Source organism: Chaetodon trifascialis, chromosome 16 (assembly GCF_039877785.1).
Source record: "Chaetodon trifascialis isolate fChaTrf1 chromosome 16, fChaTrf1.hap1, whole genome shotgun sequence".
Taxonomy (NCBI): domain Eukaryota; kingdom Metazoa; phylum Chordata; class Actinopteri; order Chaetodontiformes; family Chaetodontidae; genus Chaetodon; species Chaetodon trifascialis.
Genome location: NC_092071.1, coordinates 350,001 through 364,355, shown reverse-complemented (window position 1 = coordinate 364,355; position 14,355 = coordinate 350,001). Strand labels below are relative to the sequence as shown.

Genomic DNA, 14,355 nt, shown 5'->3' with positions numbered 1-14,355 from the left:
ACAGACACAAAACAACCACAGAGACACAAAACAACCACAGAGAGACAAAACAACCACTGACACAAAACAACCACAGAGACACAAAACAACCACAGACACAAAACAACCACAAAGAGATCGAAAACAACCACAGACACAAAACAACCACAGACACAAAACAACCACAGAGAGACAAAACAACCACAGACAGAAAACAACCACAGACAGAAAACAACCACAGACAGAAAACAACCACAGAGAGACAAAACAACCACTGACACAAAACAACCACAGAGACACAAAACAACCACAGACACAAAACAACCACAGAGACACAAAACAACCACAGACACAAAACAACCACAGACAGAAAACAACCACAAAGAGATCGAAAACAACCACAGACAGAAAACAACCACAGACAGAAAACAACCACAAAGAGATCGAAAACAACCACAGACACAAAACAACCACAGACACAAAACAACCACAGACACAAAACAACCACAGACAGAAAACAACCACAGAGAGACAAAACAACCACAGACACAAAACAACCACAGAGACACAAAACAACCACAGACACAAAACAACCACAAAGAGATCGAAAACAACCACAGACACAAAACAACCACAGAGAGACAAAACAACCACTGACACAAAACAACCACAGAGACACAAAACAACCACAGACACAAAACAACCACAGACACAAAACAACCACAAAGAGACCGAAAACAACCACAGACACAAAACAACCACAGACACAAAACAACCACAGAGAGACAAGACAACCACAGACACAAAACAACCACAGAGACACAAAACAACCACAGAGAGACAAAACAACCACTGACACAAAACAACCACAGAGACACAAAACAACCACAGACACAAAACAACCACAAAGAGATCGAAAACAACCACAGACACAAAACAACCACAGACACAAAACAACCACAGAGAGACAAAACAACCACAGACAGAAAACAACCACAGACAGAAAACAACCACAGAGACACAAAACAACCACAGACACAAAACAACCACAGAGACACAAAACAACCACAGACACAAAACAACCACAGACACAAAACAACCACAAAGAGATCGAAAACAACCACAGACACAAAACAACCACAGACAGAAAACAACCACAGACACAAAACAACCACAGACACAAAACAACCACAGACACAAAACAACCACAGAGAGACAAAACAACCACAGACAGAAAACAACCACAAAGAGATCGAAAACAACCACAGACACAAAACAACCACAGACAGAAAACAACCACAAAGAGATCGAAAACAACCACAGACACAAAACAACCACAGACACAAAACAACCACAGACACAAAACAACCACAGACAGAAAACAACCACAGAGAGACAAAACAACCACAGACACAAAACAACCACAGAGACACAAAACAACCACAGACACAAAACAACCACAAAGAGATCGAAAACAACCACAGACACAAAACAACCACAGAGAGACAAAACAACCACTGACACAAAACAACCACAGAGACACAAAACAACCACAGACACAAAACAACCACAGAGAGACCGAAAACAACCACAGACACAAAACAACCACAGACACAAAACAACCACAAAGAGACCGAAAACAACCACAGACACAAAACAACCACAGACACAAAACAACCACAGACACATCCACCGTGTGGCCACATGTTAAAATCTGCACTTTGTCCGATCACTTTTAGATTTTGTTTGAAATGAAAACACTGTTTTTGATCGTTTAGGTTCATTTTATTCTAACAGTTAGTTTCCCAGCAGCAGCAGCAGCAGCAGCAGCAGGTGTCAGCATAACTGCCCCGCTGTATGATGGGAAATCGAGGCACAGAGTGAAGGTCAGAGGTCAGCAGAAGTTATGGGTCAACATGTCCCAGAGGCAGCAGCAGCACAAAGCAGCTGAGCACGCCGACAGGTACGACCGCTCAGCGCCGCCGCCACCACCACGATTCTGATCGACCACGAACACTGAGACAGAGAGAGGGGGACAGACACAAAGAGAGACAGAGACAACGTCAATCAGGTAACAACAAACAAACAAACAAACTGCATGTGTGTGTTTGGCCTCTGACCTTTGACCTACCTGTGTGTTTTGGCGCCTCTCCATAGGTCTTGGGGTCGTCCCAGGGCTGGGATGCTCCTGGGGGCCCACTCTGGTACCCCTGGTACCCAGGCTGAGTCAGGTAAGCCCCCGGGGGCCCCATCGGCCTCGGTGCTCCCTGATAGTAGGAGTGTTCTCCTCCACCTGTGTAGGTCTGAGGGAAGGAGACAGGTGTGGTTGTCATAGTGACACAGGTAGAAATGTTAAACTGAAGCTTTAATGAACAGCCACTTCGATCATGTCCTCGTGTGTATTTTAGTGTGTATTTCATGTATATGTACACAGTTTGTCTTGTATGTTGAACTGTTCTGAACTAAAGTTTTGAAGTGTTTTCGCTGATCGGTGATTGATCGCTGATTTTGCGTCGGTGTTCTTCGATGATGTTTGCAGCGTTCTGTGTTTCAGCCTTGCGTGTTGATAAAGTTTCACATTGAATATAATATTTGTGTTTCTGCTCTGAACATGGCAGAAAATCAAACCGCAGGAAGTTTGAGCTTCTTCAAGTTGAAACGAACACGTGATGTGTTTCCGATGTTTCCTGTCAGACAGGAAGCTGCTGACGGTGAAGGATCTGAGGCTGCAGCAGTGCATGCTGGGTACCTGGTAGGGTGAGCCAGCGAAGGCTGAAGGTTGAGAGCTCAAAGCTGCAGAGACAACAAGAGGTCACATGATCAGATCAACAGAACACATCCACACAAATCTCAACACGTGGACAAATAAAGTTTCCTGAAACATGAAGCTAAACGCTCGCGATGAAGAGTCAGAGTCAGCTGAAAGGATGAAGAAAACAAGAAACAAGAATGAACAGCTGGTGGCTCCAACCAATCAGGTTCCAGCTTCCATCACGTCTGTCAGACTCCTTTAAGATCTGAGGTCTTCAGTGTGTTTGTCCAGAGGAGGACAGAGGACTGACAGAGGACACACCTGAGGATCAATCAATCAGCTCAACCAATCAGCTTCTACAATGCTTCAAACATGGACTCAGGAGAATGAACCCAAACTTTATTTAAATTTGAATGTTGAAATTGTGACAGACGAACCTGAAGGGAAGCCGGGAGCTGAGGGGGGGTGAGGAATGTATGGAGGAGGGAGGTCACTCATCTGGACGGACAGACAGGTGGACTTTTGTGATGACTTCCTGCTGCAGACGGACAGCCTGTTGGTTGATGAAGAAACATTCTGCAGAGTCTTCATTTCAGTGTGAATAAAAACGATGTTTGAACTGATTCATTTATTTCTGAACTCCTGACTTCTTCTCTTCTATGAATAATCTGGGCTCCGTCTAACGTCTGGTCAGCTGCCTTCATACCAGCTGTAATCTAATCTGCTGGTTTCCATGACAATCACAGTATAGGACCAGACAGTCGTCTCTCTGTTGGTGACTTGTCTTCTGTCTGTCAAACAGACATTTTGATTGTTTGGAGAAAATCAGCCGGTCAACATGTTTCCTGCACTCGAACCGACAGAGTTCATCTGTGCTGAAGACACGTCGGTGATAAATAAACTAAAGAAATCTCCAAACAGTCATGAACACAAACTTTAACAGTTTAATCAGGATGTGATCAATTCAGTTAGTTTTGGTGAAACAATATTTTTAAAATGTGAGTTTTTTCAGTGGAGTTTGGAATGTGTCTATTGAAAAGCTTCAGTCATCCCATAATCTCAAATACACATTGTGTTATAAACTGACATTTAATTCCTTCATATCCGTTTTCCCTTTTCTGCTTTGAGCAGCTGTTAAATAAACTTCGGATGAAAACGTTCAAGCCCTAAATGTTGAATGTGAATCTTTAATTTTAACTCATTAACTATTAGAAACGACCCTTCAGGCGTTCCCTTCGACGCGTGAAGCCAGACTCATGATGACTTCATGATTCTGTAGATTAATGTTTAATGAAGGCGCATCAGTAAACTTCACGCACTGGAGAAATAACATTTCCGACGCTTTCCAGCTTCAAAGCTTCAGCTCTTTCATTCGGCCTCGCTGTGGTGACTTTGATCATTTCAACACTTCAGTTTTTCCTGAAAACATGGTCACGATTCAGCGCGGAGCGGCGGCACAGTCAGCGGTTTAAAGAGGGAGAAATATCTGTGGAAAGCTGCAACTTATTAAAGTGTTTGAAGGCCGAACTGAGAGTAAAACGTCCCAACACACTCAGCTGATTATTCCACGTTACACGAGCAGCGCAGCCTCCTTTCAAATGAAGGAACTTCTTAAAGTGTCCATGTTTTCAGTGGAGTCTGGTGTGTGTGACAGCGCGAACTTACCTCTAGTTCAAGCCCAGGCTCACCTTTGTCTCTGCTTCTCTGTCCGCGGATCGATCAGTGATTGACGATCGATTGAGCGCAAGTACAGGGTGAGGTCTGCGGTCCGCATCCCAACACTGCTGCTGACCCTCCTCCTCCCGCCTTCCTCACCTTCCTCCCTCCTCCTCCTCTTTCCCTCCTCACTTCCCTCCTTCCTCCTCCTCTTCTCCCCTTCCTCACCTCCCTCCTTCCTCCTCCTCTTTCCTTCCTCACCTCCCTCCCTCCTCCTCCTCTTTCCTTCCTCACCTCCCTCCCTCCTCCTCCTCTTTCCCTCCTCCTCTTCTTTCCCTCCTCACTTACCTCCTGCCTCCTCCTCTTTTCCCCTTCCTCCTCCTCTTTCCTTCCTCACCTCCCCCCTCCTCCTCCTCCTCCTCTTTCCCTTCTCACCTCCCTCCTTCCTCCTCCTCTTTTCCCTTCCCTCACCTCCCTCCTTCCTCCTCCTCTTTCCTTCCTCACCTCCCTCCTTCCTCCTCCTCTTTCCTTCCTCACCTCCCTCCCTCCTCCTCCTCTTTCCTTCCTCACCTCCCTCCTCCTCCTCTTTCCCTCCTCACTTCCCTCCCTCCTCCTCCTCTTCTCCTCTCCTTCCCTCCGTCCTCCTCCTCTTCTTTCCCTGCTCACTTCCCTCCTTCCTGCTCCTCTTCTCCCCTCCCTCCCCTCCTTCCCTCCTCCTTTCCCTCCTCACTTCCCTCCTTCCTCCTCCATCCCTCTTCCTCTTCTTTCCCTCCTCCTCTTCTTTCCCTCCTCACTTACCTCCTGCCTCCTCTTTTCCCCTTCCTCCTCCTCTTTCCTTCCTCACCTCCCTCCCTCCTCCTCCTCTTTCCCTCCTCACCTCCCTCCTTCCTCCTCCTCTTTTCCCTTCCCTCACCTCCCTCCCTCCTCCTCTTCTTTCCCTCCTCACTTCCCTCCTTCCTCCTCCTCTTCTCCCTTCCCTCACCTCCATCCCTCTTCCTCTTCTTTCCCTCCTCCTCTTCTTTCCCTCCTCACTTACCTCCTGCCTCCTCCTCTTTTCCCCTTCCTCCTCTTCTTTCCTTCCTCACCTCCCTCCCTCCTCCTCCTCTTTCCCTCCTCACCTCCCTCCTTCCTCCTCCTCTTTTCCCTTCCCTCACCTCCCTCCCTCCTCCTCTTCTTTCCCTCCTCACTTACCTCCTTCCTCCTCCTCCTCTCCCCTTCCTCACCTCCCTCCCTCCTCCTCGTCATCTATAAGGACAGTCACAGGTTTGAACTGAGCTGTTAAAGCGTCTGTATGTTGGGGTTAGCATGTTAGCATATATCAGATTAGCAGCAACAGTCGAGTTTCGTCCCCTTAAAAATACAAAGACGCCGCTCTGGTCATGTTTAAACCACCACACAGGCGTAAAGCTAATGCAGCATTAGCTTAACTAGCTGTTCATTCACATGAATCAACACCAGCAGACGGCAGCAGATGTTCGTTTGTTTATTGACATTTTTGGTTCGTTTGACATGACATCATTGGTTTCTCGCGTGTTCTTGCAGACTTGCAGAGAGAAACCAGGTGAGAAGTGCTTCCTCACGTCGAGCTGGAGACCGATTGTCAAACACTTCTGGGACAGTTTGGACTCTGAATATGTATTAACACGCTCAAACCTGTCACTGAAATTTCCTACTGACATTAAACACACTAAAGCTTCTATCTACAGGTGCTCAGCCAATCAGGAGGCAGCTGGACCGTCACTGTCACTTTCTATTAATTATGATTGGAGTACGTTATACATTTGTCAGCATCTCGTCCAGCTGTACATTCAGCAACATGAAGCTAGTGGACGTGTCTGATGACGGGGACGTTAAAGTCCTTCATGAAATCATTTCCAGGATATTTTCAATGACCTTCCATGCTGTCATTCGTGCCCGACATGCAAACTGCTGTTGATCTTTTTACTAACGTCAGAAGGAAAGAAAAGTTCATTTATGCTGGGCTCACGAGGCGTTTAAGAGCTCAGATACTGTGAGACTCTTCTTCTTCCTTTGTTTTTTCTTCTGTTTTCGAGTCTTATTTCATCTCAACCACCTTGAACAGCTTCATGTATGACGGAGGATCAGTTCAGATGAAGAAAACTCATAACTGAAGAGAAAACTCAGGTTTTACAGTCATGATATTTCAGGAAAAACAGTTTGTTTGTCTCAGTATTACGACTCCAAATGTCCGTCGTGGCCCTGATTCTCTGCTTCTGAATGAAGTGTCTAAGTGAACGAGTTGACCTGAAGGAAGCTGTTGCTCCTCATCAGAAACTCTGACAGACGCCATCCTGAGTTGTAATGGAGGATGGGAACAGCTGTCACCATGGTAACCTCTTACCTGCCACCCCATGTGACATGGAAGAGGAGACAGGTGAGTCATCAGTATTATGTGTGTTTGTCGTTGTGCCCTCTGGTGGACAGAATCACGTACTGCAGCTTTAAAACCGTTACGCTTGAATATTTCTCTAAATAGAAGCTTGAATACATACAGGAAAGATGCTTCTCTATCGTTTCTCTACGTCTCTACATTTCAGCCGTTTCAAGGAGAAATTTAAGGAGATTTCAGGGTTCAAAGGTTCAGACAATCGTCATGGTCACATGACAGTGGAGGGGAAGTATCACATTACATATTGATTTGTTATTTCTACTGATTAAAGTGGAGTCAGCTGATCCTTTGATCATTTCTTAATATCCTTTTTTTCAACATTTAATCATGGCCAATCATTGAGAGTCACATAATTTCATCATAGTTTCTATTTCAGCTTCAGTTTTGGGTCAGATGATCCTCCACAGCTCTGCTGATCTTCAGGTAACTGTGAACAGGTAATCCAGGTGTTGGCGGACTGACCAGACTTCAGTTAACGGACAGCTGCTTGGATCCATTCATGTGACCTGTTTGCTGGTCCCGTAGTTGTTTGTAGTTCCTGGTCTGGTCTTTCACAGCCTGTTCGGTCCATTCATGCTACTCCACCTGCAGTCACGTAGCTAGCAACACCATTGCTGAGCTAAGCTAACCACTGGTGTTGCAGCATCGGAGAGACGAACAGTATTTTCAAACAGGTGTATTTCTGGTCCGATAAACAGGTGGCAGGGCGAATGCGGCCTCCAGGGAGTCGCTGGTGATGTCAAGGTGGCAGCGTCGGCCGGTTGGACCACCAGAGCCGTGCGGACACAGAGTTCAGCCAGTCACATGTTGGTTTGGAGCCTCTGTCGTGGTCCTGGCAAACATGCTTTAGTCCTGGATGATCAGCGGTCTCTGCTGTCACATGTCTCTGATGGTCCCGCCCCCATCATTAGGAGGTGGCGGCCTGTTTGTTGCGGAAAGTTTCAAAGAACGCCAACATCCCCTTCCTCACATTGCTGCTGCCGCTGTTGCCCTTGGTTATCCTCGGCATCATCATGGCGCCACTGCTGCCGCCATGGTGACGGGATGTGAGAGGAGGGAAGACGGCGCCATCCATGGAGTTGGCCCGTTTGACCTTTGATGGGGTCACACGCCACGACTTGGTCCTGGGAGGCGGAGTCTGAGCCACCAGACACTTCTGATACTGGACCTGAAGGAGGGAAAAGGACTGTTAGAGGATATGAAGTCACAACATCAGTGAGAGTGACGCATGATTATGGATCCAAATGTTCTTCTTAGCAAGACCCGCCCTACTCTACCTCTGATTGGCTCACCAGGTGGCAGGAGGCACTGACCACTACCTGAAACTACAGCTGTGTCCAAAATTAAATAGCAGTAAAACTGAATTCCTACTCATTGGCACCAAATCCACCCTATCTAAAGTTGACACCTTCTCTCTCTCCATCGACAGCTCCTTAGTCTTCCCCTCCCCCCAGGTTAAGAGACTGGGTGTCATCCTCGACAGTACACTCTCCTTCCAATCTCACATTAATAACACCACCCGGTCTGCTTACTTTCACCTTCGCCACCACCGCCATCCTTGTCCATAGCCTTGTCACCTCCCGCCTTGACTATTGTAATTCTCTCCTCTTCGGCCTACCTCAAAAGTCCCTTCATAAACTTCAGCTGGTTCAGAACTCTGCTGCCCGGATCATCACCAAAACCCCCTCATCACACCACATCACCCCTGTCCTTCAGCAACTTCACTGGCTCCCGGTAAATCAAAGAATCACTTACAAAATCCTTCTGTACACCTACAAGGCTATCCATAACCTCGCCCCTCCTTACCTCTCCGACCTTCTGCACGTTGTCACTCCATCCCGTGCCCTCAGATCTTCCTCCTCCCTCCATCTCACTGTACCCGCTGCCCGTCTTAGCTCCACGGGGAGCAGAGCTTTCAGCCGCTCTGCTCCTCAACTCTGGAACTCACTGCCACCTGACCTCCGTAACTCTGCCACCCTGCCCATCTTCAAATCCAAACTCAAAACTCATCTATTCAGACTTGCTTACTCTCTATAAACTGCTTCACATGGTCCCCCCTCCCTATTTATTGTATCTTGTTTTTTATCTTGTATTTTATATCATTGTTTGTATATTTTCTGTACAGCGACCTTGGGTGTCCTGAAAGGCGCTTTCAAATAAAATGTATTATTATTATTAAAATCACTCACAGTCCAATATGTTGGACAACCGTAATGCATTGTTAAAGTAATGTTCAGCCAATAGTCACCAGCCAAGAGATATATACCATCATGCATTGCTGTGAAGGAAAATCAGCGGATTGATGAGAGGAGGGAGAAAAGTGTCAGTAATTATGACAGAAGTTTGTTTCACCAGCTTCTTATGAGACAAGCTGTAGATTTAATGTGTGCTGCTCGCTTCATTAGAAATGATAGAAATCTAAAAAAAGCTAATGCTTTACACCTCAAAAGACTTTACTGATTCCTCAAAGTGTAAATTCAGAAATACTTCTTCAGCTGTTTGACAGTCTCTGAAACCTCTTCAGCTGTCCTCACCTGTTTGAATGGACCTCGAGTGGACGTTTAATGGATGAATGAATGAATCACTTCTAACCTGTTGAGGTATTGTAGATGGATTTATGATTCAAAGGATTATTTTCATGCTGTTTGGTGAATGTAAAGGCTGTAATCCCTGACGTGACCCTGAATGAACCCTGAAGACCTGAGAGTGCAGGTGGGATGTCAGGTGCTTCTCAGGTCCGGAGGAGGCGCACCTGTGATGTTCAGGTCCTGGTTGTTACTCACCATGCACGCCGCCTGGACGGCCTCAGAGAGGTTTCCTGCGTCCGGTTCACACCAGAACACGTGACACTCGAATCGCTGCGTGCCACCGTCGACGATCACGGCGAAGGTGTGGCTGTCGTGGCCGACGCCCAGAAAGGTGAGGAAACGTACCTGACACTCCCAGAAAGGCTCCTCCCCTTCCTGCCAGGATCCAATCAGAAGGATGAAACAGAGTGAGGCGTGACGACCTCTAACCTGCTGGATGATGACGATGATGATGATGATGATGATGATGATGATGATGATGATGATGACGATGACGTGGCTTATTCCTTGCCTTGTCCGTATGGGCGTGTGCGTGGGTGTGTGCGTGTGCGTGCGTGCGTGTCTGTGAGTGTGTGTCTCTATATGTCTCTGAATGTGTTCATGGGGGCGGTATGTTGTTTTTAGCCTCTGTGAGGCACTTTGTGTCGCTTTTAAGTATGAAAAGTGCCATATAAATAAAGTTTGATTTGATTTGATTTGATTTGATTTGATTTGATTTGATTTGATTTGATTTGATTTGATGATGATGAAGTTACCTGTCCCTTCCACAGAGACAGGATGTTATCAGTGACGTGGACGACGGTCGGCTCCCACTCGTCTCTGTCTGTCGAGTTCATGATGCTTTCTATGGCTCGGTTCAACACCTCCATACCTGCACGCATCACACAAACACACCTTCACTCCAATGCTAGCAGTGCAGCTGTTTACCTGGTGACACCTGCTGGTTACCACAGTAACAGCAGGTGTGTTTTAACACCACAGGTCATCATGACGTGTTCATTACTGGATCCTAATTCTTTAAGGTGTTCATCACTTTCACGTTTCCTGGAAATAACGATGTTAATTTGATATTAATTACTGGACGAATGTTTCTGTGAAGGAATAATGAATATTCTTCATCATGTGATGAAGACATGACAGGAAACTTAAACTCTGTTTGCTGCAGTCACACTTTTTTTTACCTTTGAAGTGAACTAGGATGAATATGTTAGAAGTCTCTTTTCCATCATCACTCTCTACAGGAAGTGTGTCACAGGCCTGAATGCTGACACATTCAGGTGTAACAGGTGTGACTCTGTCCTACCCATTGCTCTTGACACCGGCAGGTTACCGATGTACTGGACCTGGAACTTCTGGACCTGCTGCCGAACCGCCTCCAGAAACTCCACTGAAACACGACAAAGAGGAGGAATCAGCAGAGAACCAATCAGAGAGCAGCAGGTGACGTCCGGGAACAGAACAGGTGAGTCACCTTGTCTGGGCAGGTCCTCAGGTGAGATGCTCTCCATCGTCAGAGAACGAGACTGCCTCATCAGCGTCTTCTCTGACATCATCTGCAGACGTACACAAAGACGTTTTTAGGTCTTTTCAGCAGAGTTACGGGTTGGGTCTCAGTATTTTCTCACTTCCTGTCTGTGGCTCTCAGCTCTGAGCTCATTGGTTCCTACTGAAGACTTCATCTTTGAAAAGACGTTACAGATATTCAGCTCAGCTGCTGGAAGCTTCATCATTTTCTATCGTGCTGCCACAATGACATCATCGCTCTGATGTAATGATGGGGCTTCAAACTTAAACACATTATCACAAACACTATCAAGTTGGATTTGGGGAAATGTAGGATCAAATATTACTGACAGATTTCAGTTGGTTTATGAAAAAAACACTTGGTTTTTACTGCTATTTAGCAAATGTGAACATGGGAGGACGTCTCGCTGATCACCTGACCTTGGAGCACATCTCGTGCAGCGCCGTGGCGATGGCTTTAGCCGGAGCGTTGCAGCGAAACACGTGACACTTCAGCATGCAGCTGTCCTTATCACCCGCCACAAAGGCAAAGTCCCTGAACGCGCACACACACACACACACACACACACACACACACACACACACACACACACACAGATGCACTGGTCAAGGTGTGTTTGAGCAGCTGATGGACCGATGGTCATGTGATCAGCAGGTGAAATCAATAAACGGCCCTAACATAAACAGGTGGTTGTGAGGATGTGAGAGCGTCTGTGAGTCTGGATGTGAGGAGGTAAAGGTAGAGTGGTTTACCTGTCCCTGCCCAGGTGGAAGGGTGGGGTGGGGGGGGCGTGTTAAAGAAACAGAGAGAAACATGGTGTTAGTGCAAACAGACAGGAAAACAAACTGAAAGGTGCGTTTGATGTTAACCCCTTAGCATGCAGAAGCATCACACTGTGAGTGGGCGTTGTCAGGGGTTAGCCTAGCTTAGCACAAAGACTGGAAGCAGGTGGACCTGTTAGCCTAGCTTGTGTTATATGTTTACTGAACAGGTGTGCTCCTGCTGCTCGTCGCTCCTTGTGTGTGTGTTGTCTCAGTTTAAACATACTTTATTAATCACATCACGCAGTTTACAGTGAGTTGCACACTACACGCCATGCTTCTCGTGAAATTATTTTTCTCCGCATTTCTCCCATCCTCGGTCTGTCGATCCTCCGCGGCAGACCAGGTGTGGTGGGCTGCCAGCCGACGCCGGCGCCCGGGGACCAGTGCTTGTCCGTCACCATTGGTCAGGTGGTGATCTTCTTGCATGTTTTTAGTGGGGGTGTTTTTAAGGAGGAAACCCCGGGTGAACACGGGGAGGGCATGGTGGAGGACACGCCACCAGCGCCCACAGCGGGATTCAAACCGGGGAACTTCTAGGCGAGTGTGAGGCGACAGTGTTACCATGTGCTACCCTGAGTTTGATGAACCCTCAGTTTGATGAATGAATGAGTGGGTGCACATTAATAAGCCTTCATTCAGGTGTACTGTGACATCACAGATGGGCCTGTTGCTCAGGTGGGGCTTCAGGTGCGACACCGCAGTCAGACTGTGATGAATGGGTGAATTCATTAACGCACTGAAGCCGTTTTTACAATAAAGAAATAATTAATATTTGTTTTAATCAAGTCACTTATCCTCCAAGTCCATCGAACAGTTTCTTTGAAATACATTTTCTAATTTGCGTTTAATGATTAATGACAGTTAAATAAATTCTGCTATGAGGCTGATCCCAGATCAGTCAGCTGCTCTCTGATTGGCTCACCTGCCATTGTTACAGCCCACCCCCCAGACACGGATGTTGATGATTGGTTGACAGTGCAGGGGGCTGTGGTCTAAAGGGTCCAACAAGGTCAGAGTGTCTTTCTTCAGAACCAGCATCATCTCCCGTCCCTGCAGACAGACACACAGGCAGAGACAGGGGATGACAAAAACTAAATCCTGATAGTCTAAACCAGATCCTGACAGTCTGAACCGGTTTGAACCAGATCCTGACAGTCTGAACCGGTTTGAACCAGATCCTGACAGTCTGAACAGGGTATAAGAGGAAAGAGCTAAAATGTTTTAGAACATTTTACACTTAAAAAAACTTAAAAAAATCAACAGCAGACAGACAGACAGACAGACAGACAGGTACAGTAGGTGTCTCACCTCCCCCCAGGCTCCTGGTCTGTCTCTCTGTTCAGGACTGCTGCAGTGAGACAGCTGCTGGATGACGTTACTGACAGCAAGACTGCTGCGACCAGGAGACAAGTCCTCCTCCTCCACCTCCAGCCAGCCCAGAGAACGCACCGCAAAGCACTGAAAGAAAGACAGACAGACAAACAGAGACAAAGAGAGACAGACAGACAGGCAGGCAGGCAGACAGACAGACAGAGAGACAGACAGACAGACAGACAGACAGAGACAAAGACAGAGAGGGAGAGAGGTGATGAGATTAAGTGGTCAGTGAGTTGTTGGGTGACAAACAGAGAAACCAGGACACAGACAGACAGACAGACAGACAGACGGACGGACAGACAGACAGACAGACAGACAGACAGACAGACAGACAGACAGACAGACAGACAGACAGACAGACAGACAGACAGACGGACAGATGGACAGATTAAATCAGATTAATGCTGTTTAAAACTGTGGTAGAGCGAGGTAGACACAAACAAGGAGAGAGAGAGATTAGAGTAGATCTGAACTAACCTCTGCTTTCATTTTCTTATTATTATGTTCATATATGTAGTTAATTTCATCTTATCTTATCTTATCTTATCTTATCTTATCTTATCTTATCTTATCTTATCAACTGAATCTGTTTTTTTAATAGATTTGACACTTCAGGCCTGGCTCATCCTCCCTCTGACTCCTCTGCTGTCTGTCCTGGACGACCATCATCATCACCCCCCCCCCCCCCCCCCCCCCCCCACACACACACACACACACCCATCTTCCTGTGTGTGAGCCCTCTTCACACCTCCTCAGAATGCCAGACTATCTTCACTCCCCAACCTGAGGACTACACCACCACTCCCCCACCTGTCACCTCCACAGTGTGCTTCACTGCTGACCAGGTGAGAAGACAGCTGATGAGGCTGCAGGCCCTGATGGTGTCAGCCCCCGGGTGCTCAAAGCCTGTGCCCCCCAGCTGTGTGGAGTTATTCACCATGTCTTCAACATGAGCCTAAGTCTCCAGAGAGTCCCCATGCTGTGAAGACGTCGTGCCTCGTTCCTGTGCCAAAGACATCACGGCCCAGGGCCTCAAAGGACTACAGCTGGACAAGCCGGCGAGCACTTTGAGGGTCATGTTTTTTGACTTCTCCAGTGCATTCAACACCATTCGTCCAGCTCCACTGGGTGACAAGCTGACAGCGATGCAGGCGGACGCCCCCTTAGTGTCATGGATTGTGGACTACCTGACTGGCAGACCACAGTATGTGCGCCTGAACACTGTGTGTCAGACAGAGTGGTCA

At 47.1% G+C, this 14,355-nt stretch overlaps 2 protein-coding genes across 2 annotated transcripts in view; both read right to left on the bottom strand.

The window, feature by feature from the left end:
- Positions 1-1,833: 1,833 nt before the first annotated feature.
- On the bottom strand, positions 1,834-3,496 carry LOC139345214 (cysteine-rich and transmembrane domain-containing protein 1-like). Its single transcript, XM_070983766.1, has 4 exons — positions 3,169-3,496; positions 2,729-2,772; positions 2,111-2,282; positions 1,834-1,995 (listed from the first exon to the last, which is right to left on the bottom strand). The coding sequence occupies exons 1-4, from the start codon at positions 3,320-3,322 to the stop codon at positions 1,874-1,876; spliced, it is 492 nt and encodes a 163-aa protein (XP_070839867.1). The 5' UTR covers positions 3,323-3,496; the 3' UTR covers positions 1,834-1,873.
- A 2,360-nt stretch (positions 3,497-5,856) lies between these two features.
- Positions 5,857-14,355, bottom strand: part of apbb3 (amyloid beta (A4) precursor protein-binding, family B, member 3) — a 13,099-nt gene continuing 4,600 nt past the window's right edge. The window contains exons 5-12 of the mRNA XM_070983583.1: positions 13,043-13,192; positions 12,657-12,784; positions 11,330-11,444; positions 10,857-10,938; positions 10,689-10,772; positions 10,141-10,256; positions 9,581-9,760; positions 5,857-7,965 (exon numbers count right to left, since the gene is read on the bottom strand). Coding sequence (XP_070839684.1) covers positions 7,705-7,965; positions 9,581-9,760; positions 10,141-10,256; positions 10,689-10,772; positions 10,857-10,938; positions 11,330-11,444; positions 12,657-12,784; positions 13,043-13,192 — 1,116 coding nt within the window. The 3' untranslated portion in view covers positions 5,857-7,704. The remainder of the gene's footprint in view (positions 7,966-9,580; positions 9,761-10,140; positions 10,257-10,688; positions 10,773-10,856; positions 10,939-11,329; positions 11,445-12,656; positions 12,785-13,042; positions 13,193-14,355) is intronic.

Coding starts and splice junctions, on each gene's coding strand:
- LOC139345214 (XM_070983766.1), bottom strand. CDS start 3,322: ATGAAGACTCTGCAGAATGTTTCTTCATCAACCAACAGGCTGTCCGTC. Junction 2,773..3,168: donor AGCTCCCGGCTTCCCTTCAG/GTTCGTCTGTCA, acceptor TTGTCTCTGCAG/CTTTGAGCTCTCAACCTTCA. Junction 2,283..2,728: donor TCGCTGGCTCACCCTACCAG/GTACCCAGCATG, acceptor TCCTTCCCTCAG/ACCTACACAGGTGGAGGAGA.